This window comes from Cydia pomonella, chromosome 12 (genome assembly GCF_033807575.1).
Source record: "Cydia pomonella isolate Wapato2018A chromosome 12, ilCydPomo1, whole genome shotgun sequence".
NCBI classification, from domain to species: domain Eukaryota; kingdom Metazoa; phylum Arthropoda; class Insecta; order Lepidoptera; family Tortricidae; genus Cydia; species Cydia pomonella.
Window position 1 is genome coordinate 11,168,840 of NC_084714.1, and position 18,073 is coordinate 11,186,912.

At 36.2% G+C, this 18,073-nt stretch overlaps 3 protein-coding genes across 4 annotated transcripts in view; 1 reads left to right on the forward strand and 2 right to left on the reverse strand.

The window, feature by feature from the left end:
• LOC133523573 (UBA-like domain-containing protein 1) overlaps positions 1-18,073 on the reverse strand; it is a 136,791-nt gene that overhangs the window by 5,788 nt on the left and 112,930 nt on the right. Inside the window, exons 2-3 of one of the 2 annotated variants that reach the window (XM_061859238.1) lie at positions 1,801-1,934; positions 828-902 (exon numbers count right to left, since the gene is read on the reverse strand). In XM_061859238.1, the coding sequence (XP_061715222.1) occupies positions 828-902; positions 1,801-1,911 (186 nt within the window). In that variant the 5' untranslated portion in view covers positions 1,912-1,934. Of the gene's footprint in view, positions 1-827; positions 903-1,800; positions 1,975-18,073 lie in introns of those variants that run through there. The other variant, XM_061859237.1, reaches the window with a different exon arrangement.
• LOC133523560 (sodium/hydrogen exchanger 8) lies at positions 2,038-11,680 on the forward strand. The gene is made up of 7 exons (XM_061859215.1): positions 2,038-3,599; positions 3,804-3,960; positions 4,077-4,231; positions 5,626-5,777; positions 6,959-7,087; positions 7,720-7,812; positions 8,284-11,680. Exons 1-7 carry the CDS (start codon positions 2,381-2,383, stop codon positions 8,434-8,436), a joined length of 2,058 nt encoding a protein of 685 aa, XP_061715199.1. The 5' UTR covers positions 2,038-2,380; the 3' UTR covers positions 8,437-11,680.
• Positions 11,133-12,671, reverse strand: LOC133523574 (probable prefoldin subunit 4). The gene is made up of 3 exons (XM_061859239.1): positions 12,500-12,671; positions 12,179-12,400; positions 11,133-11,876 (listed from the first exon to the last, which is right to left on the reverse strand). Exons 1-3 carry the CDS (start codon positions 12,530-12,532, stop codon positions 11,724-11,726), a joined length of 408 nt encoding a protein of 135 aa, XP_061715223.1. The 5' UTR covers positions 12,533-12,671; the 3' UTR covers positions 11,133-11,723.

Genomic DNA, 18,073 nt, shown 5'->3' on the forward strand with positions numbered 1-18,073 from the left:
TTCCAGCCTCATGTATGTTACATCAATTAACCAATAAGCAGTTTATTGTTATTGGTTAGTGTCAATCACTCAGCCAGTTTTATATTTTAAACAGTTTATAGCATTTCTCTGAATCTTCAGTAGATTTTGGTAATCGCCTCCTATCATAAACTTATAAATCCTATGACACCCTCTATTTTTGTCTTTAACAAATAATTATTTTTCACCTGCTGGAGCCTCATATTATCATTTTTAGACAAATTTTAACTTCAGCACTGTATGTTCAGCTTTTCGGTGAAGGAAAACATCGTGAGGAAACCTGCATATATCTGCAAAGAAATTCAAAGGTGTATGTGAAGTCCCCAATCCCATTGGGCTAGCGTGGGGACTATAGCCCGAGCCCTCTTATGCATGAGATGAGGCCTGTGCCCAGCAGTGGGACGTATATAGGCTGAATTAATATATCTCCTTGGATTTCACGGGCCTATAAATCCCGGTCTTTTGATAGGCTAGCGTGGGGATATAGATCCAACACGTAGAGGCCCCTTGGCGAGCTTTAATTCCATGTAGATAAATTATTATTATTATTTACTGTATGTTCACCATACACTCATCTGCAATAATAACTTACACTATGAAGCAGTCAAAAATATCAGATATAGTCAGACCAAGATAACTGCAGCGATTTTTATAGCACAGACAGACATGCAAGTGTTGTCTTGGTCTGACTCTACAATCTTGTTTGTATAGCCATAAAAGCATGTCATATACGTCTTTGACTATACATATAGAGTAATATGTGTATGACATGGGGCTTCACAAGGTTAAAACAATTAAGATATATATACCTGACGAAAAGGTGCAGCAATGCCATTTGCCCCAGCTGGTATTGCAACCTCTTGGAAGAATATTGATAGTGCCGTCTGTAAGCAAAACAACAGAGATTAGTATGCTATACCTGATTTTTTCCTTTTGCTTGAATACTTTATTTCGACCAATTTATTGTTTTTATTTATCCCATAGTTACTTTAGCAGTTTGACTTGTATTTGTTATTTATAACCATATTTTATTGTTATAACTTGAAAACTATCCCTCACCACTAGGCAGGAGGGATATAATTTGTCGTAACTTCGGTGAAATAGTACAACTGAGAGCACTATTTGAATAAGATTATAAGATGCTTTTCTATTAGTTTGTTATTGGTGTTTATACATATATGTATTCACACACAAATGTAATATAACAAATTTAATAAAGGAATACTCCTTTTTATATAGGTATTAGTTTTTCTTCTTGAGTATAATCTTTTATATTAACTCTAACTCAAATGGAAATAAATACTCCAATGTTTTTTAACCTACAAAACATATAAATTAGTAAATAGGGAAAATTAAAATTATGACCTCGAAAATATTATTCGTGGACTAGTTAAACAGATTAACAATATAATTTTGGTTCTAAGAAAACTCCGTATTAAATAAGACATGATAAATATACTTATGATAAACATTTTAAAGATTTGTTATCAAACATAACATTGTCAGTCGCCATGAATACACCTACCTACATACCTACTTATTGCGTATCATTTCATTCATCAACATAAATATATACAGATTGAGTAATGCAGGTGTGATTAGAGGAATTTTCCTATTGGGTTAGTGCTCTATTTTCGCTGGTAAGTAAATCGCAAAAATAAACAATCAAGGCGATACCGTTAATACATCTATATCAAATCAAGGCTATTGCAAAACACTTCGTCAAATTATGTAGCAGCCATTTCATGATTACTGTTTGTTTACATATACTAGGAAATTTACCTCAAATTGCCAATGTGCAGCTTGAAGTAGTTGTTTTGCTTGTTCTCGGGCACATCCTGCGGCTAAAACGAATTGATTTATCATAACTTGCTCACGTAAAGCTGAATCCATTGTACTAAATATCAAATAATAAGTCCACCACAGCCGGAGTAGGAAATAAATAGTAAGTAAATGATGTCAATTTCTATTGTACAATGAGTAAGTGTGTAGGCGTATTATTTGAAATAATTGGCGCTAGTGAGATAGATAAAGTATACTAGGGTAAAAGAAAGATCCGATTAGTACAATTTTTTGCCACTTTTCCGAAGTACAGACTAAACAAGGAATAAGAAATGTCATTAAAAATAAATCAGGTGCGTCTTAACCAAAGGTCTTAACTGTAGTGTTGTAGCTGTATAACAACAAGCGGCGTCTTTATGAGTAGGTGAAACGGCTTCCATTATCACAAGACAGCTGTCGCTGTCACTTGCGTCATAATCCCCTACTAAACCCACTTGCTGGGCTATCAAGGTAACATTCGTCAAATCTTGCAGTTTGCAGTAATTGTAAATACGATCGAGTAAATTCTACAACATTTAAAATGATCCAGTTTAAGTTTACAGTGATATTCATAAGCTTTTTTCTTGTCTTCAAGTTAACCTACGCAACAGATACTAGTCAAGTGTCTACAAATGAAAGGCAAAACCGTGGATCGATATTCGAAGAGTCATTACAGTCGCAATTGATAAATACTTACGGCAGCAAATATGACCGTATGTTACAGAAACTTTCAAGGTCGAAAAGACTAAGTGAGAGTAATTCTAGCGAATCAAGTAGTATTGCCAGTGACAATGGAAACTCGTCTAGCAGTTCATCTACAGAAAGCCCGCACGTCATTTATGAATTCGGTGCCTCCAATACTTCTTTATTCGCGGTGGTGCCAGTTAACGCTTCGCCGTCCACACCACCCAATGCGTCCTCTGTCGGACCTTCCGACGCTGCGCCACTGCCGGAAAAAAGTTCTGCCGAGGATGAACACAACAGTTCCATGGCTATATTCTTCGTGCTGTGTATTTTGGCTCTTGGGATTCTCCTGATACACATTATGCTACAAACTGGATTCTCCTATCTGCCTGAGAGTGTTGTTATCGTTTTCCTAGGAGCCTTAATTGGAATGATCATAAACATGATGTCCATTCGTAACATCGCGAATTGGCGTAAAGAAGAAGCATTCTCACCAACAGCTTTCTTTTTGGTACTTTTACCACCTATTATATTTGAGTCTGGATACAATTTACACAAGGGCAACTTTTTCCAAAATATTGGTTCAATATTGCTATTTGCTATTGTTGGTACAGCTATATCTGCATTTGTTATTGGAGCTGGGATTTATTTATTGGGGTTAGCACAGGTAGTGTACAAGCTGAGTTTTGTGGAATCCTTTGCCTTTGGTTCCCTTATATCTGCTGTAGACCCCGTGGCTACAGTGGCTATATTTCATGCTCTCGATGTGGACCCTGTGTTGAACATGTTGGTATTTGGAGAGAGTATACTGAATGATGCAGTGGCTATTGTTTTGACGACTGCTGTGCTTGACTCTAATGATCCATTTATGTCCACCGGAGAGGCCATTCTCTCTGCCATTAATAGGTTTTGGTTAATGTTCTTTGCATCTGCCGGTATTGGTGTCCTCTTTGCACTGGTTAGTGCTCTTCTATTAAAGCATGTTGATTTACGCAAAAATCCTTCTCTTGAGTTTGGTATGATGCTGGTCTTCACTTATGCACCTTATGTCCTGGCTGAGGGTATACATCTTTCAGGTAAATTATATTTTACTTTTATACATATCTTACAAAATACATAATTTTATACTCGTTTTGTAGTTTTTTCATAGAGCCTTATTTTGCTCTATGAAGCGCATGCAAGGCTCACAACTATTTTTAATTTGCCAAGAACAGGGTTAATGACTTACCAGTCAACAAACTATTATGTATGTAACTACAGCTGCAATTTTAATGTTCCAGGTATTATGGCAATTCTATTCTGTGGTATTGTAATGTCCCACTACACCCACTTCAACCTGTCCACCGTGACACAAGTGACCATGCAGCAGACAATGAGAACATTGGCATTTATTGCTGAAACTTGTGTCTTTGCCTATTTGGGATTAGCCATTTTCAGGTAATTATTACATGTTTTTTTTAAGTGTGGCCATTATATTGATTAGTATAAATATTACATAAAAAAAAAAATATATATATATATATATCTATCGACTATTGTCATTATATTTTCAGTTTCAAGCACCGTGTGGAGCCGGCTCTGGTGGTTTGGAGTTTGGTGATGTGTCTCCTAGGCAGAGCGGCAAACATATTCCCACTGGCACTACTCTGCAACAAGTTCAGGGAGCACAAGATCACTAAGAAAATGATGTTTATTATGTGGTTCAGTGGTATGTAATATTATAGATACAGATTAATTCAAGTATTTTGGTTATAGGGTAGACTACCCAATAATTGGACCTTATACTACCGTCATTTCGGGGATGGGGATCCCATTTTTGTAGGAAAGTCACAACTATTAAGTAAGGTTGTAGGGATGGGGAAGGGTTGTAGGTCTTGCTAAGCTAAGTGTGAGGCTAATTTGACTTGTGTAAGATCGTCTTATCATATTTATTTATTTTGTAATCCAATTTTCACATATTGTTTTCTTACAATAGGGGTCCACACAGAGCGAGCATACGCGCGAGGCAATTTCCTCACGCACAAAACGGCCAGTTTAGTGCCTCGGCCGAGGCACGTCTACACTGGCCGTATGCTCGCTCTGTGTGGACCCGCCTAGTGTTAAAATCTTCTGTGTGACGAAACTGATAACATCATTTTATGGGTTCTGTACCAAAAAGGTACAAACGTAACCCTTATAGTGCAACTCTGTCTGTCCGTCTGTCAGTCTGTCACATCGCTAATTATCTCCAGAACCACTAAAGCTATCGATGATCAAGTGAGGTTTGAATGATACCCCACTTGACATAGTCACTAGACTTTGAAATTTGGCCCCCTCTTCATATTGAGTATTTTCCATAGTTAATAAATATAAAATAATACTTTCAATGTGTCCTGGTTGTTCATAACTATTCCAAATTTCAAATCGATAAAGTGGTTCTCGAGATATTTAGCGATGTGACAGACAGACGGACGGACAAGGTTGCACTATGAGGGTTCCTTTTGTACCTTTTTGGTACAGAACCCTTATAAAAAAAATATTACACACAATAAGTATAGAGATGAAATGGTAGAGCCGGCAGATGACCGAATGAGATGCTCTTATGGAACTTTCAGTGGGAGTAGCAGGGAAAGCGCTATGATTGTTTGTCCTTGTTTAATTTTTTTTTATTCCTCACCGTAAATTTTAGTATGGCAACAAATGACCCGACCAAATTACGTATGTTGTTTTTGGATATGTTGCATATGTTGTCAGGAATGTTAAAACGTGTTTTGAATTTGGCGCATTGCTTATGTTCTGTCCCTTACGGGCGCACGCGTATAGCACATCTAGTTGATCCTACCATCTATGGATAATTCAAACTTTGTACGGAGCCCTCGGTGCGCGAGTAAAACGAACTAGCACTTGACCGGTTTTTATAACTATATCCTATCCTCATAAGGCCACGACAACAGGGTTATATTTATTTTGATTCGATTTAAAAACAAAAGACATTCGTCTTTATTTTCCACTCTATTGGTTCAAATGGCTCTGCCAATTATATTTGACCCCAATGGTCCTTAGGAGGATAAATTGTGTAGTTACCTCTAAAAGAGGCCTTTACAAATGGTTTCTTCTTGTCAGGACTCCGAGGCGCCATATCGTACGCGCTGTCCCTCCACCTCGGGTTCTCCGACGAGACCCGTCACGTGATTATAACGACCACCCTTATTATCGTCCTCTTCACCACGCTGTTCTTTGGTGGATCTACTATGCCCCTGTTGAAGTTTTTACGGGTAATTGCTATAGAAGCAGTTTTTTTAACACTATGTAGAGTTCATCTCATAAACACACTTACTTACCTTCATTTTTCACATCATTTCAATGAACTAAGGTCGAAAATTGTATACATATTTATGATCTTGACTATACTCTTTTGTAACTCATTTTCTTTTCTAAGTAAAGAAAGGACGCTTATCATAAGGAATTTGGACATTGATCCGTCTGTTTCTACCTCTAGCGTTTGGGCGTTTTGCTATCCCGATCGCACATTGTCATTGACCGCTGTCATCATGGACGTGACAGCGATATAATCTCTGTCTAATGACGGGCGAGCGATAGAGACAGGAACAGGCGGGGTAATGTACGAAATTCCTCGTGCTAAGCGTCTTTTTCTTTAGATGCCTAGATGGAAATCATAATAGTACATTACGATACAAGTGCGAAAAATAGGAAATTCGAAACGAGTGGCGATAAATTAAAACACGACCGAAGGGAGTGTTTTAAATCGACACGAGTTGCGAATTACCTATTCGCACATGTATCGTACAACGTTTTACAGTACGAGTACATATGGCCCTTTAAATGTTCGACACAGTAACGTAATATGCAAATTTTCGCACTAGTGCGGTAAAGTAGCACCATATGTACTGTAAAGTAATTAAAGTATCTAAGAACTCGGTATCTAGTTGCATGCCAGTGCCGATTTGCCATTCATTTAATTTTAACCCCTGGACTCTTATCGAACAGTCAATAGCAGAAGTAGTTAAGCGGTCGACCTGTTCATGATGATCTAGTTTGTAGTTCAAAGAAGAATGTGTGCAGATTATTCTGAATGCCTTGCCCGCTTAGGTAATTCTGCTGTCGATTATAGACCAATTTTTGAAACCGAAAAAATGTATACGAAGTTATGGTGTAGCAAATAAAGTCGTGTATAACTGAAAGCCTGCCGCGAAAACCGAAAACTCGTTATCTACCTGATCTGCTTCTCTCTCACTCTTGCGTAGGTATTTGAGCGATAGAACGAACCAAAGAAACGGTTCGCGTAGGCTTACTGGTCGAATCGGTATTTCAACTGAGCGTACATTGACCAGGATAACGAACATCAAATTCAGACTCCACAGTATTGAAACAGGGCAACTCGAAATGTTTCTTTATACCATTTAGATATTATTTATGTTTTATTTCAACATTGTAGGCCAATAAGAAAACAAAGAAATCGCGGTCATTGCGTAAGCAGAAGGAAGTAAGCTTGTCCAAGACAAAGGAGTGGGGTCAGGCTATCGACTCTGAGCACCTGTCGGAGATAACTGAGGAGGAACTGGAGGTAACTGAGAACTAAGTCTAGTAGTATCATTTTCATCACATTTGTTGGTGCCCATGTGTCTCCGCGCCACGTGACTGAAGCGGGAACAGATACGAGTCTTTCACATTTTTTAATTTTGCTTGAATTGCGGGGTCCCATCAGAGTCCTATTGATTTTAGAGCTATAAAGCCCCTGAGTTTGACAGCCGAACTAGATGGCGCTATTGGGCATCATTATTTTTTGTGTATTGTAGAATATGGATGAGATACTAATACTGTCGTGGCGCTCCAGTGGTAAGCCTACCGAATTGTCAAACATACTTTAGAAACTCAGTGTTACCGCATAATGTCCGGATTGTACAGCGACGTCTACTGCAGCTGTCTAATTCGAGATACGAATTTCTCTTCTACTTTTACTCACTTTTTGGTTAAACTTTAGGCGGTTATCACACAAATGTGATTTTCGGGTGCGCCACCAGTATAAAAAGCGCCTTATTACTCTGGCGCCACTTTATCTTAGTAGGAAATTATATGTTTTTGCAACGCTATTACATTATATCCATACATTAAACCGTCTGGTCATGTGCACGAAAACAAGCATAACGTGACCGGAAACAAATCTAAGTGACGTAAGGTAAAAATTGCCGGTTTCAGGTAAATTACTCGCATGCGACCCGCCTGCGCGGCTTCGTGAGGCTGGACATTAAATACCTGATTCCATTCTTTACTAGGAGATTCACGCATCAGGTAATTTGGGAAACGATGACTACATGTCGCAAAAGGTTGAAACTTCGAATGAAGTTTTGCAGACAGTTTTCGTTTTTTATTAATTTATTGGTAACCAATAAAATTATGGTCAATTAATTAATATCAATATTTTAAATAAATGGGTGATAATTCAAAAACCTTTGCATCTAGATTCTAGAATAACCTCCTGAAGTTAACAGTCTTACCCACATCAATACTTCTAATACTTAATTTTTTTATTGTAATAAACCATTTTCAATTGATAGAGAACATTTATTTATTTTCTTTTGTTTCGTTTGATTTGAAAATAATATAAAGTCAATTACAATATTGATTTCAAATGTAACACTCAATTTTTTGTATGACGTATGAAAGACTCTAGCATTGAAAATAGTACCTGATATCCATAACATAGATTTTACCAGCATATTATAATTCAGTAAAAAACTAAATTTTACATTTTTAAATCAGGAACTGAAGGACTGTAAAAGCCAGATGACAGACCTGACCAACCAGTGGTACCAGGCTATACGAATAACAAACGATCGCGAGACAGATGAAGAGGACATCTTGCCGCAAAGCTCTCTGTCTAACTCCAACAGCAGCCTCCAGAGGGGTGTCTAAAATATATGTCTGTACCGCAATCCAGTAATCTATTATGTAAGTGAATCATGAATGCACAGATGAATAATCGAGACTACTAATCTCCATATGATCTCACCGAGATATTTTTACTAGATGACAGAATACTTAAGCAATCCCAGTTTCATGCAATATTTATGAAACTAAGACCTGGTATTTGGTGACGCCATCTATTGGAACTCTTTATTTATATGGAAATTAGGGAGTCTGTTGGGGCTTGTGCACAAATCACGCGAGGCTTTTTCGGCTAATTTTTTAACTATTTTACACTACCAAGGCTCGGAAATCGCTAAAATTCCCAAAACGTTATCATGTACTTGGCGGAGAACCTTTTAATTTTCGTTTCGCTCGAAAATCCATTATTTTAAAAAGATTTTTATGAGAACAGTTCGTCAAATTAACCGGTTTAGAGCAATAAAAACCGGTTTCTCCCTAGGTCGGTCTTTATTTTTACGCGGCACACCACCAGGCCGACCTGCCATTTCGTTGCTCGTCGAATAAACCGATTTTTTAGGTTACAATAAAGTTCTTAAAAAGTTTGGAAGAAAACGGAAATAAACCGGATTTTATATACCGGTTCCCAGCCTTGTACACGAAATCTTTGTCGCATCTAAAATTCCCGAGGTATGCTAATAAGCCTCTATCGAGGTTTTAGTAATAACCGTTTGGAGTGTCTTTGACTCTCTCTAGTAGTAAGTATGGCGTGATTAGATCTTTGCAGAAGCTATGCTTAACGTTCTATCTTAACGTTGTATATATTTATTTTATTTTTTCATTCGACCTAATTTTAAGATAAATAGTATTGTATAGAGTAAATCTTGTTTATACTCGCTATTTTGAACTGCCAAGTGAAGATTTATGTTTAACGAAACCGAGAAAAAGTATGTGGTAGATATTTTTCATAGTTTAGTTCACTACACGTGAGGTCTCCTTATACCCCCCCTCCCCCTCCCCCCTTTCGAATTTCGCGTTATTTTTGCACAAGCCCTTGGTGGTCTGTTGGTAAATGTTAAACGTATTGATTTAATCAATGTTAATTGTCTGCGCTTCTATGTTGAACGTATATTTGTGGTTTTTGGATTATTATAGAAGTTTATAATTACAATTGAGTATTGTGACAAAGTCAGTGATTGTGATAGCATATTGTTAGATTTTCTGAATAGGCGGGTCCACAATGAGCGAGCATACCCGCGAGGCAATTTCCTCGCGCACAAAACGGCGAGTGTAGACGTGCCTAGGCAGAGGCGGGCGAGAAAACGCGCGCGCCGCCTCGCGCGTACGCTCTGTGGACCCGCCTAATGGGTTGTATATTGAAATTAAAACAGTGCAATGAAAGCTTTATGTTTTAGTAGAGAGCTGTAGGTTGAGGGCTCTATAAGGGTTCATTAAGAGTCATTGCATAATTTTCATATTATTTTGTACTTACCGAAACGTATTTTAATTTTTTTGGGTTTATTGTTTTGTAAATATTTGTTTACATTATTTTGTATGTAATGTAATGTTTAGTTAGATAGTTTTATAGTCATTGTGAGTACACAAATGTGATATAAGTTATTCTTTAAAGTGACAACAATTGTATTGCAAATATGTTCCTAATATTTATATTATATTAATTTATGAAAAAAATGGGTGGATATTTTAGTCCTGAACTAGATCATTTCATCTTTGAAGTAAGAGAGGAACAACATTGCATATTGCAGAGTTATTTATTATAGATCGTGTCATTCACGACGACGCCTGCCTTGACTCGTATTGTGATGTTATTAAAGGTTAGATTTGACAAATCTGCGCGTCATCGTGTATGACACGAACTATATTTTATTGATGATGATTATTAAACAAAAAGCAAATAACGCAGTAAAGTTGGCACTTAAAAACCACCCTTTTCTGTTCTCAACTTGAATACCCCTGTTAAGGTACCTGCATAACAGTGGCGGATCGTTCAAGGAACTCGATTCCCACCGGCTTGTCTAATTTCAGCCCGTTGAGTACTTTCACGATCGGTTTATGGAGAAAAGGAAAGCAAAATTAGCTCCGGGTTCCCTACGAATATTTGTGACGCGCCGCCACTGCTGCATAATATATTATAACTTTATGATAATTATCTAAGACGCTAAAGAACATTCTACCTACTTAAACTATTGAAATATTTCAAAATATTCGGAAATTGTGTTATTCCTAATTAAAATTAGGATTGTAATGGAGTAAATAAGTGCCTCTATTTCGTCCATTCTGTAATTTTCATTTAGAAATTTCCATAGTCATGTGATTAGATACAATTGTAAAATCTGTATACTGTGGACTTTCAAATGACCATTTCCAAGAATTTATGTATTTCTGAATAATTTTATCTGACTATTTTTATGTCTGAAATGCACTTGAGATTAGATAGTAGCTATAATAAGATTTTGGTATAGTGTTTTGATTGCTCATACCATACCCATAATTGAACAGTTAATATTCCCAGTGAATATTTTTTTATTATTATTTGTAATCTGTAACTAATACCTACTTATGCAGTATGCCCCTTATTCATATTAATAGCATGCCTCTATTATTAAAAACAGGTTTTGTCTCTTTATGATAAACATGAATTTCAAATCTAATCAGATGAAGACAAACATTTTAAAGCAGTTTTAAAAATAGATTGTTCTCATTATGAGGTATATGTTTCAAAGTCAAACTCAAAAGCATTTATTGCAAACATATTACAAGTTTTAAAACAGTACCATTCATATGAGCACAACAATTTTATTATTAAGGAGTATTTAGGTAAATTCGGAAATTGGGTAATCATGAAATACATTTCAAAATCACTCACTCTGTTGTAGTAACTGTGCCCCTCTTCAGGATTATCCAGCACTTAACTGTTTTTTCCCTTCGGAATTACCCAAATACACATTGCAGTTTAATACAGTTATTTATATTTTTATTGACCATTGAGATTGATGAATATTAATAAATAAAATTGAGTAATTTGTTTCACTAGCACAAAGAAGTTTGGAGGATAATAAAAAAAGTATTTGAAACTAATATTATTTAAGCATTAAGAGATGTGTTATTTAAACATATCAGCAAGGTTATAACATGCTGATTCATATCTTGCTGTTAATGAGGCTGCAGTGAACATCTGACATGTCATACAACTTGTAAGAACATTGATACTAGTTATTGTTGTACAAGTCATAATAAAATGTATCTTATGAAATAAAAATTGTGACACTGCTGTGTTAGTTTTGTTTCAATATCTGGATATTGCATTTGATGCGTCATTCCTCCTCATTTTCCAAATTTATATGGCTTCCGAACTTTCCATAAAGGTGTGCCTTCAGTTCAGCCATTTGAGACTTGAGTTCCTCACATTTTGTCTCTAATTCAGCTATTTCATTTTCTTTTTTCTGTTTTGACTCTTCTAATGATTTCTGTAATAAATATTTCTCGTTAGAATCAATATAATATATAATTTACCATTCCCAACGAAATTACATCTAAAGAATAAAGCTTTTAAAGTACAGATAGGTTCATACATGCACACCAACAAACTGGCCCACTTCGTAGTGCCCGTCTTTACGAAGTAATATAAAAGTCAATGCTAAAGAATGAATTGTAAATAGGCATGATTTATTTAATTTATACAATATATTATTGTTTATGAATAAATGAAAAATGAAATGAAATTAAGAAAATTGCAAATTAGGTAACTATAGTTAATGATAATATTAACCATGGTGTCTTCGAGACTCTGACAGATGAATACTTCTCCAACAAGGTAAGGAATCTTCTCGCTGTCGTCAGCAAGCGCCAGCTCTTCGACAGCTTCTTCTAAATTCTTCATGTCGTTTTGTATTATTTTCAGCTCATCTTTATAATCGTCAACTTTAGCGTTCAGTCGCGCAAATTTGTTAATTTTTTGTTGGTCTTCAAAGGAAATATGGACGTCAGAGTCCTGAAATTATATAAATATTGTTAAATCAAACAAAAATGACGACAGGTGTAGAAGTGTTGAGGAAATTTGGTATAATGGAATTGCTATGTAATTACTAACCGGTTGAAATGTTCCTTTTCCTGAATTGGCCATGTTGCGTAATAAAGTATTGATCTGACCTATCGAGCTTCTTCTAAATTTAATTTCTACAGGGCTTTCTCGTTACGAAAATCAAAAGTAACCTCTGAAATAAATGTACAGTTTGACTCCTTTGACTTGACAACTTTGACGTTTGGCAATTGGACATTTTTTTTTAAATTATGGCTTGGATGCGAATCTTTTAAGCCAAGTCTTATGTTCAAACCATGGCGATATAAAGTGGAGCACACTCTAACTTTTTTTGTTATAGTAAATTGAACCTCATCACTGAGGCAGAAAGGTGTTCTTATCAAACTAGAGAAAACGGTCCACTTGAGATAGCAAAAGTGGGGAGCGGTGTCTCACTCGCACATGTTGCCTTTCTTTTATTTTGTTTTCTCTCACATTTCGTAGTTATACCCATGCACATATTCATACATACATACTCACATATATACACACATACCCTCACATAAACACTTTCACTTACATACAACTTACTGAGACCTTTTTAACTGTTTTTGTGCTTAGTTTGATAGTTAGTCATATAATTAAAAAAATCTTATTTAATTTAGCTTTAACAATAATGTATTCTGTTAAAATGAGAACCGCACCATTTCGATACTTCTCTGAGATTCCCACGTGACAGGCTGAGCCTAGTGTGGCGATCAATGTATTGCTGGTCTTGTAATGCCAAATTCTTGAAATAAATATTATTCTTATTCTTATTCTTAAAAACATACCATTGTGGTAGTATTTATATCAATATACTACTGAAATCAAATACTATTTTACTGCTATATACAGTGCGGTTTTCAAATCTTTTAAGTAATTTGTAAATAATGATAATGTCAATATTATTAACTGATTAAACCAAGCATGTGCACAACAAAAAAACATTAATTTTAATATGGTAGACATTGTAGAAACTTTGAATATTATATTAATTGATATCCCCAACTTGATGACATATTTTCGAGATATTTCCAAAATACGAGAATGGTGGGGCTCAGCATTTAATTGCGAAATATTTAAAAAATGGGCAAAAATAAATTGTGTGACAGGTTGGCAGAAGTGAAAGTTTTGCTGATTGTGATATATATTTTCACAGGTGAACCACAATCATTCAATAATTACGATAAAAATACAAGACGATAATTGTCATTGTCAAACTCATTAGGGTGACCATGATGTCGGCACGATGTAAATCAGTTTTACACAATTCTTATTAAGTACTTAAGAAATGCGAACTCTTTTAACAGAGTCCTGCCCAAACAAAGAACGCACATTGGAACAATTTAACCAACTTGCCCCCGAAATCAAAATTATTACAAAAGAAACGCTTCATCTTCTTGGCTGTCCCATCTTGGACCAATCTTTTGGAAATTGTATAAATACAAAAATTCAAAATTTCATGGCATCTTCACACCGTTTGACTAAAATTAACATACATTCGGCTTATTGTATAATGAAACATTGTCTTTTTGTTCCAAAATTTACATACATACTTCGCGGATCCCACTTTTGGAAATACCCCACTTTGATTTCAAAGGGTCTAGCCGCAATCCTATAGTGAAACTGCCCCTGGCTGAAATGTATACCTTTCTTAGAAGCGTTAATTGGTCTTATTATAAGATATCATTTTACAATATTTCAAGCCTGGAATCCCCTTGGTTTGGATAAAAAAACAAAAATATATATAATCTTTTTTAATTTTTCTAAGCTAAACTAATAATTAGATTTCTTTGAAATTCGGATTATACATGGCACTAATAGCAATACATTTTCAAAAAAAAATCAAGGTTCTAACTTATTTACAAAGGCCTAAAAAAATTTTTTTTTTTGTTTAAAATTTTTTTTTTAGTATTTACAAGAGGGCGACAACCTCAATTTTTAAGTATTTAATGCACAATACAATATTGTATGAAATATATTTTTTTCATAAAAATCCATTTGGGGCAACAAGGTAAAAATGTCTTACTAATGCAGGCCATTCGACTTAAGGCGTCTGTAGGTTACACATTGGGCCAACGTACTTGGCTCATTGTGTACTTCCGCCTTTACAACCATTTAGTAGGTATTAACGAGCAGCAGCTAGTCGAGCAGAAAAATTGTTTACACTAAGTATAATTATATTTTTTAATGCAGTATTGCGTATTTCATAATAGGAATGTTTACGTAGTAGTTGTTTACGTACAGCAATGGTAGATTACATACCGAGGCCAATAAAATAAGAAATGTCTCAGAACACATCGGACTCGCCCATGAAGGGTTCCGTACCATTTATGAAGTATTAAAAAAACTACTTACTAGATCTCGTTCAACATTTTACCACTTTGGACACACATTTTACCACTTTGGAAGTGTCTCTCGCACAAACTATTCAGTTTAGAAAAAAAATGATATTAGAAACCTCAATATCATTTTTGAAGACCTATCCATAGATACCCCACACGTATGGGTTTGATGAAAAAAAAAAATATTTTTATTTTATGACGTATGAAAAAAACTACTTACTAGATCTCGTTCAAACCAATTTTCGGTGGAAGTTTGCATGGTAATGTATATCATATATTTTTTTTAGGTTTTTCATTCTGTTATTTTAGAAGTTACAGGCGGGGGGGGGGGACACACATTTTTTCACTTTGGATGTGTCTTTCGCGCAAACTATTCAGTTTAGAAAAAAATTATATTAGAAACCTAAATATCATTTTTGAAGACCTAGATACCTCACACGTATGGGTTTGATGAAAAAAATTTTTTTTTTTAAATTTTATGTCGTATTAAAAAAAACTACTTACTAGATCTCGTTCAAAACAATTTTCGGTGGAAGTTTGCATGGCAATGTATATCATATATTTTGTTTAGATTTTTCATTCTGTTATTTTAGAAGTTACGGGGGGGGGGGGGGGGGGGGACACACACATATTTTACCAGTTTGGAAGTGTCTCTCGTGCAAACTATTCATTTTAGAAAAAAATTATATTAGAAATCTCTATATCATTTTTGAAGACCTATCCATAGATACCCCACACGCATGGGTTTGATGAAAAAATATTTTTTGAGTTTCAGTTCTAAGTATGGGGAACCCCCAAAATTTATTGTTTTTTTTTTTCTATTTTTGTGTGAAAATCTTAATGCGGTTCATAGAATACATCTGCTTACCAAGTTTGAACAGTATAGCTCTTATAGTTTCGGAAAAAAGTGGCTGTGACATAATCGGACAGACAGACGGACATGACGAATCTATAAGGGTTCCGTTTTTTGCCATTTGGCTACGGAACCCTAAAAAAAATCGAGGTTCTAACTTATTTACAAAGGCCTAAAAAAATATTTTTTTTATTATTTACAAGAGGTCGACAACCTCAATTTTTAGTTATTTAATGCACAATACAATATTGTATGAAATATATTTTTTTCATAAAAATCCATCTGTGGCAACAAGATAAAAATGTCTTACTAATGCAGGCCATTCGTCTTACGACCATTAATCATAAAATATAGATACATTCTCGGCATATGTCTAAGAAGGTATATAGATGCTTCATAAAGTATGATGGCGAAAAGAGGGGAGTAGAAGCAATCGATCAATATTGTTGTGAATGTGCGAATGGGTTAAGAACAGTAGGTTGTTGTTCACATGTAGCGGCAATTATATATTACTTGTCGTATTGCAGGTTTTTATCCAGAATTCCGCGGCCTAGCCATAAACTCTGTGCACTGTTCAAGACCGAAGGTATAAATGTTAGTATTAATACAGACAGTGACGAGGATGAGTAATTATGTGTTATGTTAAGGTGTAAATTGTAGGATTTTAATAAAATGTGCTTTACTTTTTTAGTTTCTTTTGATACGTAATATTTTTTAAGGCAGTATTGCGTATGTCATAATAGACCTCAGCTTCGCTTCGGCCGATACTTACATGTGTTCTGAGATATTTCTTATTTTATTGGCCTCGGTATGTAATCTACCATTGCTGTACGTAAACAACTACTACGTAAACATTCCTATTATGAAATACGCAATACTGCATTAAAAAATATAATTATACTTAGTGTAAACAATTTTTCTGCTCGACTAGCTGCTGCTCGTTAATACCTACTAAATGGTTGTAAAGGCGGAAGTACACAATGAGCCAAGTACGTTGGCCCAATGTGTAACCTACAGACGCCTTAAGTCGAATGGCCTGCATTAGTAAGACATTTTTACCTTGTTGCCCCAAATGGATTTTTATGAAAAAAATATATTTCATACAATATTGTATTGTGCATTAAATACCTAAAAATTGAGCTTGTCGCCCTCTTGTAAATACAAAAAAAAAAAATTAAACAAAAAAAAATATTTTTTTAGGCCTTTGTAAATAAGTTAGAACCTTGATTTTTTTTTTGAAAATGTATTGCTATTAGTGCCATGTATAATCCGAATTTCAAAGAAATCTAATCATTAGTTTAGCTTAGAAAAATTAAAAAAGATTTTATATATTTTTGTTTTTTTATCCAAACCAAGGGGATTCCAGGCTTGAAATATTGTTAAATGATATCTTATAATAAGACCAATTAACGCTTCTAAGAAAGGTATACATTTCAGCCAGGGGCAGTTTCACTATAGGATTGCGGCTAGACCCTTTGGACAATTTAATTTTAGAGACTCTCACCACCGTCTTCAACATATCTTTTGGGGAAAGAACTTGGACCCAGGCTAGCCTGCCCGTTAGGTTGGGTTGCCTGGGCATCCGCAAAATTTCCAGCGTGGCGCTACCTGCTTTCTTGGCTTCGGTACACGGTGCTCAAAACCTTATCGGGAAAATTTTAGCCCCTTCTCTTGGGGTCCTGGAGGCTGCGCACTGTTCCGAGGCCAAGAACTTATGGTCACTAACATGCCCCAACACAGACCCACCTGTCAACTCATGCTCGCAAAGGCAGTGGGACGAGCCTCTCTATCGTCTAACAAGGAACAGCCTCCTAGAGACGGCACTAAGTCCAACAGATCGAGCTCGTCTCATTGCGACAGCGGAGTGGGAGTCGGGTCTGTGGTTGCAGGTACTTCCATCACCAACACTAGGAACTTTGCTGGACAACTCAACTTTCCGGTTGGCCACTTGCCTTAGAATAGGAGCAGCAACAAACATGCCTCACCGATGCCAATGCGGCGTCATGGTAGACAACCTAGGCCACCACGGCCTCTCTTGCAGCCGAAGTGCTGGGAGGATACCTCGGCACGCCAGCATCAATGACGTCATCCGAAGGGCCTTTGTTAGTGCCAAGGTGCGGGCGGTCCTCGAGCCCAACGGCCTGGTCAGGGATGATGGCAAGAGGCCTGATGGAATGACGTTGGTGCCTTGGAGTATGGGACGGCCCCTTGTCTGGGATGCTACATGCGTAGATACCCTGGCACCGTCCCATATTCCAGGCACCAAAGTTGACACAGGTGGTGCGGCCGCATCCTCGGCCGAAAGCCTCAAGCGTCGCAAGTATGTCAACCTCGGCAGTAGTTACATATTTGCGGCGTTTGGGGTTGAAACCCTAGCCTAGCGCGCGCCGCCTCTATAAGGAGTTA

Coding starts and splice junctions, on each gene's coding strand:
- LOC133523560 (XM_061859215.1), top strand. CDS start 2,381: ATGATCCAGTTTAAGTTTACAGTGATATTCATAAGCTTTTTTCTTGTC. Junction 5,778..6,958: donor CCCTGTTGAAGTTTTTACGG/GTAATTGCTATA, acceptor TCAACATTGTAG/GCCAATAAGAAAACAAAGAA. Junction 7,088..7,719: donor TAACTGAGGAGGAACTGGAG/GTAACTGAGAAC, acceptor TGCCGGTTTCAG/GTAAATTACTCGCATGCGAC.
- LOC133523574 (XM_061859239.1), bottom strand. CDS start 12,532: ATGGCCAATTCAGGAAAAGGAACATTTCAACCG. Junction 12,401..12,499: donor GAAAAGGAACATTTCAACCG/GTTAGTAATTAC, acceptor ATATAATTTCAG/GACTCTGACGTCCATATTTC. Junction 11,877..12,178: donor AGAGTCTCGAAGACACCATG/GTTAATATTATC, acceptor TATTTATTACAG/AAATCATTAGAAGAGTCAAA.